Source organism: Ranitomeya variabilis, chromosome 3 (genome assembly GCF_051348905.1).
Source record: "Ranitomeya variabilis isolate aRanVar5 chromosome 3, aRanVar5.hap1, whole genome shotgun sequence".
In the NCBI taxonomy this organism is placed as follows: domain Eukaryota; kingdom Metazoa; phylum Chordata; class Amphibia; order Anura; family Dendrobatidae; genus Ranitomeya; species Ranitomeya variabilis.
Window position 1 is genome coordinate 205,944,359 of NC_135234.1, and position 14,129 is coordinate 205,958,487.

The 14,129-nt window shown below is 42.3% G+C and overlaps 1 protein-coding gene across 2 annotated transcripts in view; it reads left to right on the plus strand.

Moving 5' to 3' along the window:
• The first annotated feature begins 523 nt into the window (after nt 1–523).
• The window catches only part of IRF6 (interferon regulatory factor 6), a 29,538-nt gene continuing 15,932 nt past the window's right edge, over nt 524–14,129 (plus strand). Inside the window, exons 1-2 of one of the 2 annotated variants that reach the window (XM_077295015.1) lie at nt 524–1,078; nt 13,157–13,333. In XM_077295015.1, the coding sequence (XP_077151130.1) occupies nt 13,160–13,333 (174 nt within the window). In that variant the 5' untranslated portion in view covers nt 524–1,078; nt 13,157–13,159. Of the gene's footprint in view, nt 1,079–4,243; nt 4,424–13,156; nt 13,334–14,129 lie in introns of those variants that run through there. The other variant, XM_077295016.1, reaches the window with a different exon arrangement.

Below are 14,129 nucleotides of genomic sequence, written 5' to 3' on the forward strand. Positions count from 1 at the left end.
GTCTACTAGACTACCGAGTCCAGCTACAAAGATGGGCACTGCTGGATAAAGGGACAAACACAGTCTACTAGACTACTGAGTCCAGCTACAAAGATAGGCACTACCGGATAAAGCGGCAAACATACTCTACTACACTGCTGAGTCCGGCTACAAAGATGGGCACCAGTGGATAAAGCGACAGTCTACTAGGCTACTGAGTCTGGCTACAAAGATGGGCACCATCGGATAGAGATAAACATAGCCCTCTAAGAAATTGTATCTCACTAAAAAGATGGGCACCACAGAAACGAAGCTCAAACAGGCTCCGTCAGCGGCACATCTGAATATTGGCCTCACATTAAAGTCATAGGGTTTCTCCCATGCCCTCCCTGTGATTATATGGATTTCTTCCCAAACATACTGACTGGTCTTGGGTGGGGATGTCAAATAAGAAAACTAGGCTGCTTCCATATCAGTGATGACCTGTGTGCAGCACCTTGGACTATGCTGGCGCTATATAACCATTGGGAAATACGTTGGCAAGGGTTCACAGAACAGGGATAAATGGATGTGCAGGAGGTCCACATCACACCAGCAGAGTTTGCAGCTGATCCATGGTGGAAAAGGCGCTTTTAGAGAAGCCAGTTCCCAGCAATGTCCTGCTAGATGCCATCAGCTTCACCGGTCCGTAATCAGCCACAAATCACATCCTGACACCGGTCTATTCATGTGCAAAGAAGTGAGCGCAGAGCTGACAGCGAGGCGTCCAGTCGCCATCACCCGCAGGCTCATTTGCACACAGTGCAGGGCGCAGTGCCGCCTGCTGAGGGCTGCGCTCGCCGTGCCCTGACTCATGCTGCGAGGAACAAGCGGCTGGCAGCACGGGCCGCCTCACTGCTAGGTGTGTCCTGTAGCCCAGAGCCAAGTGACGTCAGCCATACCTGAGCCAGGCGGCCGGCAGGAAGGGGAGCGCGCTCACAGCGCAGAACAGCAGGGAGGAGGCAGAAGGGGCTCGGATCCGGGGGGCTCCTCATTGATTCCCCGTTGCCAGCACATCGCTCACAGCCGGAGAGCTGCGCTGTGGAGGAGGCAGGTGGAGGTAAGACTCTGCATTTCCTGCTTGTGCTCTGCTGGGATCGCCCCCGTGTTACCGATCAGCTGCCATATTGTGGCTTCGGTGGAACTTCAGAGCGTTACATTACATTACATTGTTTACTGTTCGGACGTTCTGTTGAGTACGGACAGGTGAGCTGTCCCCCGGTCACGTGCTGGACGGTGGCCCAATACCGGACCTGTCTGCGCAGCACTTGTGTTTATTGTGCCTATCCATATAGTATAATATCCATGTAGTGCTGTGCTCATAGTATAATATCCATGTAGTGCTGTGCTCATAGTATAATATCCATGTAGTGTTGTGCTCATAGTATAATATCCATTTAGTGTTGTGCTTATAGTATAATATCCATATAGTACTGTGCTCATAGTATAATATCCATGTAGTGCTGTGCTCATAGTATAATATCCATGTAGTGTTGTGCTCATAGTATAATATCCATGTAGTGTTGTGCTTATAGTATAATATCCATATAGTACTGTGCTCATAGTATAATATCCATGTAGTGTTGTGCTTATAGTATAATATCCATATAGTACTGTGCTTATAGTATACTATTCATATAGTACTGTGCTTATAGTATACTATTCATATAGTGTTGTGCTCATAGTATAATATCCATATAGTACTGTGCTTATAGTATACTATTCATATAGTACTGTGCTCATAGTATAATATCCATATAGTACTGTGCTTATAGTATACTATTCATATAGTGCTGTGCTCATAGTATAATATCCATATAGTACTGTGCTTATAGTATACTATTCATATAGTGCTGTGCTCATAGTATAATATCCATATTAGTACTGTGCTTATAGTATACTATTCATATAGTGTTGTGCTCATAGTATAATATCCATATAGTACTGTGCTCATAGTATAATATCAATGTAGTGCTGTGCTTATAGTATAATATCCATGTAGTGTTGCGCTTATAGTATAATATCCATGTAGTGCTGTGCTCATAGTATAATATCCATGTAGTGTTGCGCTTATAGTATAATATCCATGTAGTGCTGTGCTCATAGTATAATATCCATATAGTACTGTGCTCATAGTATAATATCCATATAGTACTGTGCTCATAGTATAATATCCATATAGTACTGTGCTCATAGTATAATATCCATATAGTGTTGTGCTCATAGAATGTTCTGTAGTATAGGATTTTCTATTTCACTTTGGGTTTACTTCCAATAAAGGCAGTAAGGCCACGTTCACACGTTTAGTATTTAGTCAATATTTTACCTCAGTATTTGTAAGCCAAAACCAGGAGTGTATAAAAAAAATCCAGAAGTGGTGACGTGTTTCTGTTATACTTTTCCTCTGATTGTGCCACTCTTGATATTGGCTTACAAATGCTGAGGTAAAATACTGACCAAATACTGAATGTGTGACTGTGGCCTAGCACTGATACTATAAGGTTTGTTATTGGGGCTAAATATTTCCCCTTCGTGCCATATTGGTGTTATTTACTGGTGCCAACAAACTCCTTTTTGTTTAACTTTGGGAAATCCTGCCTGAGACTTGGTGGGACCACCCCATTTCTACTCTTAAGGCCCCGTCACACATAGCGAGATCGCTAGCGAGATCGCTGCTGAGTCACAAGTTTTGTGACGCAACAGCGACCTCGGTAGCGATCTCGCTATGTGTGACACGTACCAGCGACCAGGCCCCTGCTGCGAGATCGCTGGTCGTGTCGGAATGGCCTGGACCTTTTTTTGGTCGTTGAGGTCCCGCTGACATCGCTGAATCGGTGTGTGTGACACCGATCCAGCGATGTCATCACTGGTAACCAGGGTAAACATCGGGTTACTAAGCGCAGGGCTGCGCTTAGTAACCCGATGTTTACCCTGGTTACCAAAAAAACAAACAGTACATACTCACCATCTGATGTCCGTCAGGTCCCTTGCCGTCTGCTTCCTGCTCTGACTGAGTGCCGCCGTACAGTGAGAGCACAGCAGTGACGTCACCGCTGCGCTCTGCTCTCACTGTACGGCGGCACTCAGTCAGAGCAGGAAGCAGACGGCAAGGGACCTGACGGACATCAGATGGTGAGTATGTACACTGTTTGTTTTTTTTGGTAACCAGGGTAAACATCGGGTTACTAAGCGCGGCCCTGCTGCAGGGGCACTTCGGCATCGTTGAAGACAGTTTCAACGATGCCAAAGTCGTTCCCCTGATCGTTGGTCGCTGGAGAGAGCTGTCTGTGTGACAGCTCCCCAGCGACCACACAACGACTTACCAACGATCACGGCCAGGTCGTATCGCTGGTCGTGATCGTTGGTAAATCGCTATGTGTGACGGGGCCTTTAGGCAGCTGTGTTTAGGGTTGTCGAACCTTCATGTGGTTGTACATAATGCTCAGCAAAAATAGGAGACTTTGTTTTGGGGCTCATACATATCACTGTAAAAAAAAAAACGGTCTGATATCAGTCCAGAAATGTGCGACTGGTTTCATGCGATTTTCTTGCGAGTACAATGCGATTTTTTTTTTTTTTTTTTTTTTTTTAAATCGCCTAGCATCTGAATGGCGTCTGACTTGTGAATGCGATCCAATTGTGATGTGATTTTTAACATGAGTTTTTACATAGAGTAATTCTCTCTGTCATTTACATGTAATTTTCCAAAGAAATATTCTTGTATTGAAGTGAGGTCAACGGAGTTCATTGGATATGAACTCCGCTCAACTTTACCACGTCACAGAGAGGAGGCGCTGAGTAAAGCAAGCGCAGCTCAGTGTCTGCTGGATGACAGGCTGTATGGTCACATCATGCAACAATGCAGCCTGCCATCCAGATGTAGGAGAGCTAGACGTGTTGAGGGCCAATTGGACTATTATCTTGGCGGACAGGTGAAGAATATGGTTGATTATTATTTTAAAGGTAAGTTCACTCTAGGTGGTTTTTTTTCAGCATTTTTTTTCAGATCTCTTGGCAGGAAAGAAGCTGCAAAAAAATAGGTTTTGCTTGGTTTTTCTTGCGTTTTTTTTTCATTTTTGCTGCGGTTTTGGCATGCTAGATTTGTCTCTTGTACATGCTGATATACTTCTAGTGCAAAAAAAAAAAGTCGTATTCTACAGAATCAGCTTTTGGCGCCTAAAACGCAGCAAAACCTGATACCTGCATTTTTGCTTTGGATTTTCAGCGTGAAAAACTCATGAAAGAAGTGACATGCTCTATTGTGCAGAAAATACTGACGACAAAAAACCAAGACCTGAAAAACCCAGCTGAAAATTAGCACAAAAAAAAATGCTGAGAAAACGCCTAGTGTGAACTTACCTTAATTTTTTACATAGGACATTGGCTTCAGTGGATTGAGCATAAGGTGAGTGTTTTTGGTTAATTTGGAGTCCATAAAGGAGTGTGTGTGTGTGTGTGTCATTTATAGACTCCTCTCCATTGCTAACCTCGGGGCTTGATGTCACCTGACAATACAAAGGTGACATCAACCCCCCCAACTATCACTCCATTTGCCACCGCACCAGGCCAAGTGGAAAGAGCAAAGCTAAGTGCCAGATTTGGTGTATCTTATGCATGCACTGTTTCTGTGATGCCTGAGAGCTGGTGTTTTTAGTCTGGGAGGGGGCTAATATCCATTGCCCTTTCCTAGGCTATTAATATCAGCCTGCAGCTGTCTGTCTAGCCTTTGCTGGTTATTAATTATAGGGGGAACCTATGTCCTTTTTGGGGGGGCTCTCCTGTTTTAATAACCAGTAAAGGCTAAGTATACAGCTGTGAATTGATATTAATAGCCTGGGAAGCTCTATGGGTATTACCCCCTTCCCAGGGTATAAACATCTGTCCATTCTCCCATGTTTTTTTGGAAAATAATTTATTTAGTAATTAAATGCATGTATAGTAAGCTATACAAGCGCTACTAATTATATGTCACTGACATCTATATATCTATCTATTCTATGTATATATATATATCTATTCTATTTTGTTGGGTCACGCTTAGATTTTACTGTACGCGGTAGATGAAATGCCGAGTTTTCAAGGACATGGGTGTGTAACAATCAGACAGCACTCACATGATCCGAGTGCCGTACAATTTATTTATTTATTTTTTCCTCCACCCAATCTGAATGGGAAAAAAAACGCAGATGAGCAGGGACTGGGAGATTAAGGGTATGTGCACACGTTGCGGATTTGACGCTGCGGATCTGCAGCTGTTTTCCATGTGTTTTACAGTAGCATGTAAAGCTATGGAAAACCAAATCCGCTGTGCACGTGCTGCGTAAAATTCAGCGCAGGATTGCTGCTGCTTATTTTCTGCAGCATGTCAATTCTTTGTGCTGAGTCCGCAGCGTTTTACACCTATTCCTTAATAGGAATCCGCAGGTGTAAAAATGCAGGTGAAATCCGCACAAAAAACGCAGCAAATCCGCATGTAAAACACAGGGCGTTTTACCTGCGTATTTTTCTGAATCTGCGCAGAAAAATCCGCACATGAATCCGCAACGTGTGGACATAGCCTAACATTGGTCAGAGAGCAATCCAATTTTTCACTCGTCTGTTTATATCAAATGAGTATAAGTCCTTAAACAAACATTCTGCTGGTGTGTATTATTGGGAAATTAGCTATAGTTAGGTGAATATAGTGTGTTTAATTATACAGACAAGTCCATACAGAATATAGAACATATATTAATCCTCTAGAATAAGTTCAGTCCCCTCCTATAAAACACATTGGACCAATAGAGCAAAAAGGAGTACTGGGATCCAAATATATTAAATGCAAAAAGTATTAATAAATAATATTATACATAATGGTATATGTACATGGGTAACCACATAAATAGACAATAAATAACAATCAACAGACAGCAGAAGCCGCAAAAAGATCTAATTACCCCACTATTCTTTAGGTGTATTTATTTAAAAATATGTGAATGGTCATAAGTACGGTCAATGGCTAACACATACAGTTATATCTCAAAATTGAATAAATACACAGTAAAATAGTAATGGTACTCTCCTCAGCCAAAGAAAAAACCCATATTAATGCCTTTAGATAAATGGTAACTCTAACTCACCTAGTATAGACTGACTAATAGAGAATTAACCTTATTATGATGATATATTACCTGTCATAGTGTATGCAGAGATGGGGGGTTAAAACACCCTCAACGCACGTTTCACTACAAACGTGGCTTCATCAGGAACTCCTGACTCTTTTTGCTCTCTATTGGTTGTAAGTCCATACAGAAGCCTGTGAGGTCAGACTGTGTACACAGAGCTGAATGCACTATGCGTATTCAGCGTGCAAAAACACAGTCCCTACACCAAGGACCATGTGGCAACAGAATATTTTACAACAATGGGTGTGGCAAATAGACTAGAGAGTCCCAACTTTTTCAGTGGCCTATGCTGGGTGATAGTCTAAAAATGGACCAAACTTATCTTATTTTTGGGGCATGTTCACACTGAGGTTTTTTTTTCCCAGAAGGTTTGAGCAGAAGCTCTCCAATCAAAATGTGGTTTTTAGAGAGTTTCTGCTCCAAAAACTCAGTCTGAACACACCGTTAGGCCTGGTGCCCAAGATCCTGAACTTGCAGCGCTTTGAATGCAGCGTACGTTCGCTGCATCCAAAGTGCCGCCGTCTTTTGAACGCAGGTAAATCTGCTTGTGTTCACTGACTGTGTGGATTTACAGCGTCCAATACATTTCTATTGATGTAATTTCTGTTGCGGAGACTAGCAGCTCTGTGAGAGAAATTGACATACTATGGTCTTGATAGACGCGCTGCATGTCACTGTCCGCGGGCGATCCACAGGTGCACATGCATAGTGGACATGGGATTTCTAGAAAGCCCATCACCTATGCTGTAACATCTGGCCGCTACGGGTTTGATGCTGCATAAATACGTAGTGTCAAACCCACAGCCTTTCCTGATCTTGGGCACATACCCTTAGGTTATTCTCTGTCCGTTTTTTTTTTTTTGGGTGCAGTCAGACGGCTGTATAAACATCGCATCCCCTGGACTAGCCGTCTGCTCACCTGACCTGAGCATGACAGCATTTATTTCTATGGAACTGTCAAGCTCAGGTCAGGACAGGAGCCTGCAAGTCTGAGGAACGCGATGTGATCCTCGCTCAAGTAATACGGCAGTCTGTCTGCGCCCTTAGACAGTGTGTCCGGGGGGAAAACAAAATGCCCAAGTTTCATCCGACTATCGAATCACACTTGGTTATGCATGTCAACGAGTGCTTTGGAAACATCGGACTGCACTCGGATGACATCTAAGCGCAGCTCAATTTCCACAGACCTACAGAATGGAAAAGATGGAGAAAAATGTTTTCTTCATCTTCTCATCCAAGAGAATCAGATCACACTGTGATCAAAGTCTGATCAGCATGTCATTTGCATAATTGGCTCAATTCTATTGGATAGGAGAATCTACGGTCCTCTGTGCCTGCCCTTTATAAGCATGTATAAAGATGTTGATTTCAGGTCAGGAGACCTGTGACTGGTCCGGACATCAGTCCTTACTCAGACCATAAGAGTCTGGCTTTAGCCTACCAAAAAAGTGTCTAAAAATCCTAATGTGGCACATGGCTTGTATGTCAGAATTCTCATGTTTTTTTAGTTAGTAGACCCCCTCGCCCACCCAGGTTTATTTGTTATGCTTCTGCTTATTTAGCGCTATCTTATTCCACAGTGCTTTACGTATTACACACATTATCATCACTGTTCCCATTGGGGCTCACAGTCCAGATTCCCTATCAGTTTGTCTTTGAAGTGTGGGAGGAAACCCACGCAAACACGGGGAGAACATACAAACTCCTTACGGATGTTGTCCTTAGAGGGATTTGGACCCAGGACCCCAGGACTGCAAGGCTGCAGTGCTAACCACTCTTTGCACATATGAGCAATGTATGGTTATAAATAAGGGGTCAATTCACCAAGCAGTTTGCGCCTGAACTCGTACCATAACTTTCTAACTAATCCCCGATTCATCAAAGTGTTTACACTCTCTAAATTTTGCAACTTTTGGCGTTCTCACCAACATTGGCAAAGCTGGGGAGAAGATTGGATGTGACTATATTCCCACCCATCGAATTCATCAAAAGTGGTAGTGTTTCTACCGCCAGAGATGTTACCCTACTGGAGTAACGTTTCTGATGAGGCGCACAGTGGCGCTTTCTACTGATGAGATGTCCCAAATTCTCCCCTCTTAATGAGTTCGGCATACCTTACTCCTGCATACCCCTCACTGTATGATATATGAGATGTCAGTCTTGATGAGTTGGACCATTAATACAGTTATATAAAAAAGTTTAGGCACCCCTATTAATCTTAAGCTTAATGTTTTATAAAAATTGTTTTTTTTGCAACAGCTGTTTCAGTTTCATATATCTAATAACTGTTGGACACCGTAATGTTTCTGCCTTGAAATGAGGTTTATTGTACTAACAGAAAATGTGCAATCTGCATTCAAACAAAATTTGACAGGTGCGTAAGTATGGGCACCCTTATCATTTTCTTGTTTTAAATACTCCTACCTACTTTTTACTGACTTACTAAAGCACTTTTTTTGGTTTTGTAACCTCATTGAGCTTTGAACTTCATAGCCAGGTGTATGCGATCATGAGAAAAGCTATTTAAAGTGGCCACTTGCAAGTTGTTCTCCTGTTTGAATCTCCTCTGAAGAGTGGCATCATGGGCTCCTCAAAACAATTGTCAAATGATCTGAAAACAAAGATTATTCAACATAGTTGTTCAGGGGAAGGATACAAAAAGCTGTCTCAGAGATTTAACCTGTCAATTTCTACTGTGAGGAACATAGTAAGGAAATGGAAGAACACAGGTACAGTTCTTGTTAAGGCCAGAGGTGGCAGGCCAAGAAAAACATCAGAAAGGCAGAGAAGAAGAATGGTGAGATCAGTCAAGGACAATCCTCAGACCATCTCCAGAGAGCTGCAGCATCAACTTGCTGCAGATGGTGTCACTGTGCATCGGTCAACTATACAACGCACTTTGCACAAGGAGAAGCTGTATAGGAGAGTGATGCGAAAGAAGCCGTTTCTGCAAACACGCCACAAACAGTCGGCTGAGGTGTGCAAAATCACATTTGGAGAAGCCAATTTCTTTTTGGAAGAAGGTCCTGTGGACTGATGAAACCAAGATTGAGTTGTTTGGTCATACAAAAAGGCGTTATGCATGGCGGCAAAAAAACACAGCATTCCAAGAAAAACACTTGCTACCCACAGTAAAATTTGGTGGAGGTTCCATCATGCTTTGGGGCTGTGTGGCCAATGCCGGCACCGGGTATCTTGTTAAAGTTGAGGGATGCATGGATTCCTCTCAGTATCAGCAGATTCTTGACAATAATGTTCATGAATCAGTGACAAAGTTGAAGTTACGCAGGGGATGGATCTTTCAGCAAGACAATGATCCAAAACACCGCTCCAGATCTACTCAGGCATTCATGCAGAGGAACAATTACACTGTTCTGGAATGGCCATCCCAGTCCCCAGACCTGAATATCATTGAACATCTGTGGGATCATTTGAAGAGGGCTGTCCATGCTCGGCACCATCAAACTTAACTGAACTGGAATTGTTTTGTAAAGAGGAATGGTCAAAAATACCTTCATCCAGGAACTCATTAAAAGCTACAGGAAGCGACTAGAGGCTGTTATTTTTGCAAAAGGAGGATCTACTAAATATTAATGACACTTTTCTCGTGAGGTGCCCATACTTATGCACCTGTCAAATTTTGTTTGAATGCAGATTGCACATTTTCTGTTAGTACAATAAACCTCATTTCAAGGCAGAAACATTACTGAGTCCAACAGTTATTAGATATATGAAACTGAAATAGCTGTTGCAAAAAAAACAATTTTTATAAAACATTGAGCTTAAGATTAATAGGGGTGCCCAAACTTTTACATATAACTGTATTTTTATGCTGCAGAACTTGGTGAATTGGGATGTGGCTGGACACAGTCAATATTTCATTATAACTTAAATCATAAAAGTAAGAAAATAACTCCAGTCAAAACCGGAGGACGTTTCTGATGTCGGCACTTGGATGCACCAAGAGAAGTCGTAATGAATTTGTCCCTTCTTAATCCCGGTTCAAGACTGGAAAGCCAAACGTCCGACTTGAGGAACTGACTAAAGAAACATGTCCTGGGAGAGGGATGTTGAAATTAGTTTTGGATTACATTGGATAAACCAAAAACTGCGTGAATTAGCAATTCAAATCCTTGCTTTTATTGTGTGTGACTGTTCATTTGGCTAAGTAAATAATGGAGGACCATAAAGTTTAGCTCTGGATGAATTGTGTGCAGTGCGTCATTCACGGGATCTATGCCTGGAGACAGCGACAGCAATGCTGTTTTTTCCTGATGACACACTGATCCAAAACCCTGAATGACACCAGTACTGCTTTTTTTTTTTTTTTTTTTTTTTTCAGTACCGGGTTTATACGGATGTGTGAAGGGGGTCTAGCCCTGGAAAAAAAAAACTTTTTTTGGTATGTGCACACAGCTTCTTTTAACCACTTAAGAGTTCAAAAGCCAGGAAATGGCATAACTAAGTCACCGATCCGTTCTTCTGGCGGCTTCTGTTTGGAAGACGCTCCCGCACAGCCGACATAAAAGATGCTAAAAAAGACTCTTCAGGAAAAACACTACTGGGATTTTTCTGAAGCATTTCCCTATAGCAAAAACCCCAGTAAGTATGCCGGCATAGATAACATGCCAGGTGCAAGCTACTGCCATCAGCAATTGTCTGGAAAAGGTAAGCTGTAGCCTTAGGCCGAATTCAGACATCCGTGTATGGACTGTGGTGTATGGACTGTGGTGTATGGACTGGCCACGGGTCTCCTGACCCAAATTCGACAGCCTCATGAGTATCAATGAAACCGTTGAGAGACTTGCAGCCTGTCTGTACAAGGACCATTGTTTCACAGAACTCTAAATTTGGGCTTTTGATGTGAATAAGGGCCTTGCATGACTGCACCAACAGGCCACAGCGGAGCCTGCTGTGATGGGATAAATGAATCTGCATTTGTATTGCCAGCTTCGTTTTACAGTTTAGACCAAACCTGTTTTGTAAAAATGACATCTGAAACCACAACATGACCACAGTGTGGGAACACAGCCTTGAAACAAAGTACATGCAGATATCACCACATATTACTACCCAAGTTATGCAAGTTTTCTGTATTTTTTTATGTCCTGCAAAATATGAATATGGGCACAAAAATCCAGATATCGTTGAGGTAGCGTGTCATTTAAAAAAAAAAAAAGTGGAATGTTTCACTTCTCAGTAGAATATTATTTCCTAGAAGAGCTCAGACGAAGTAATGCTCATCCTTCGCTTCTGTTTCTACCTTTACTGGTTTCCACTTCCTGGTTCCCTTTCGTCGCACTGGAAATTCCCTCACAACCAATAAATGCCTGCATTGGTGACCTGACTCCACAATAGGACTGGCCGAGAAGGCATTCCCTCTGTGTGAACATGAACCAAGAAGTAGAGACCAGCAGGGACCGAGTAACTGGCAGAACTGGAGCATTTTATTTAATTTCTAACCAGTTCTAGCCATTTTAGAAATAAATTGTATCCCCTTTAAACCCCCTTAAGCTTGTGTACAAAGCTTCCTATGATCTGCATTAAAGACCAAATTTCTATAGTCTTTTAGTCAAGAGCTGTATATTTTCCCTGTTATTAATTTGAGGGTCCAGGTTATTGAAGTGCAGTAAATAGTTAATTGCACGTTTCCTTCAGTTTACCACTTGAAAACATCAAAGGACATTGGGGGTGTACTTCTTTACCTTTCATCTGTTTTCCATAGAACTTTGCGTTCTGAAACCTGAATTTCATGTGTTTCCAAAGGTTACATGCTCCTGTTAATGGCTAATTTACATACATACCTTTCCTATACATACGTGTGTGTGATGGGGACCTTTTATTGGACTGTGTCTAAAACCCATATAATTTTTTGGGGGGCAAACTCCTATAAATGTCCCCATACACAGGCCATATGATTGTTTGGCTGACACTCTCTCCCAAATCTACCAAAACAGAGCCACTCCGCTACACCAAGCACTCCTGTATTTTCTGGAAGAGAGACTCCACTACTCTCTTAAGACATTGCCTTATCTCCAGATAGACCTAAAGGATCAACTTCTGAAATTCAGAAAGCCGGATCCTTCAGACACCCATATTTATCAGACGGTCATCCAATATCGGTGGATTATGCCGACATTAATGTGTATGGGGGCCTTAACATTTGTGGTAAACCAGATGAAATATTTGTGTAGAAGGCAAAACAAGAACTATCGATTGTGGATAAAGAAGTGGACACCTTCTTCTAATCTTGCTCTACTCCTTTAAATTGAAAAATTAAAGAAATTAAACTTTGAAGGGATCTGCCATAAAATCCTGTGGTAGGAGCAAGTCCCTCTTTAATGACTATTGGGACACCATGAGTCATTTGACACTGTCTTGCTGATTTAGGCCAGTGCGCTCACTATACAAGTCAATAAAGAGGTGGCCACCTTTCTTTTGATGTACCGTAGATGGAAGTTCCAGAAACATATGAGAGCAGCTTGCTCAGCATTCTGTGATTTTCATAGACTTCCCTTTAACCTGGCTAAGCAGCCATGTATTTGAGAAAGGGGGCAGGTGAGATGGCAGAATACTTTTTCAGGTAATTGGTGGAGAAAGGTTGAACTTGATTGACCTAGGTCCAAGGTGTTAGGCTCCTTTAGAAGACTCTAAAGTGACACAGAAGAACTTGTATCTGGTATTTGATACCTTCTTAGACCGGTTTGATGTGTGAGAGGGCAAAGTCATCTAATAGATGTTCTGGAATTCATGACCCAGGTAAATATTTGTTCAGTGACAAAGATGAAAGGCTGCAGTAAATTATTGGCTGAAGCAGAATTAATCAGGAAGAGACATACATTATATCGTAATAATCTATTCTTAGTTGACCTTGATTGCTGTTGGCATTCCTATGATGGAATTCCATCTCCACAGACAGTAAATATTAGGTTTACTTGACACCAAACATCTCAATATTGGTTTCTTTATTGCAGAAAATGGCCCTGCACCCTCGTCGTGTTCGTCTAAAGCCATGGCTGGTGTCTCAGGTGGACAGCGGAATGTATCCTGGTCTGTCTTGGTTGGACAGAGATGCCAAGAGGTTTCAAATCCCATGGAAGCATGCAACACGTCACAGTCCTCAGCATGAAGAGGAGAACACAATATTCAAGGTTAGTGATAACGTTCCAAATAAAAATGAATCCCCTGAACATGGCTGAAACTGACATGCTTCCAACAAACGGCCTACAAGAGGGTTTCAATTGGTTGTGCATACATAAAAAAAACACGAATACCATTTTTTGGGGGTGGCAGCACCTGTAATGTAGCACAGGACAATGTTTTTCATGTACGAAAAAGGGACTCTTTCTGTAGTATCAACCCTCTTAGGCGGACTATAAGGGCATGTAGGTCATAGGAAGCTTAATAAAATATTACCAAACCAATGTTTTATTCCAGAAATATCCACACTTTTCTTATATGTAAAAGAGCTGTTCCAGGCTTTGGGCTGGACACTGGTCTGCATGAGAATCTGTCTCCAGAGCTTTTAAATAAAAGGGGTTGTTACCAATGTGGTATGTTATGGCTGCTCTCTGATCACATGATCTCACAGCAGAGTGGTGTGATTATACCTTACACATCTGCAGGTTCCTCCTAGTGCTTCAGCTTCCAGCTCTCTGTCAGCTGATACAGCAGAGCTGTGAGAGCTACAGATACAAACGTGTTATTATCAGATAAAGTTCAGTGTTACTGGGCTGTGTTAGTTACTAGTGATGAGCGAATATACTCGTTGCTCGGGTGTTCTCGGAGTATTTGTGAGCTTTAAGTTTTTGTTGCCGCAACTGCATGATTTGCGGCTTCTAGACAGGCTGAATACATGTGGGCATTCCCTAACAAACAGGCAACCCCCACATGTATTCAGGCTGTCTAGCAGTCGCAAATCATGCAGCTGAGGCCGATGAAAACTAA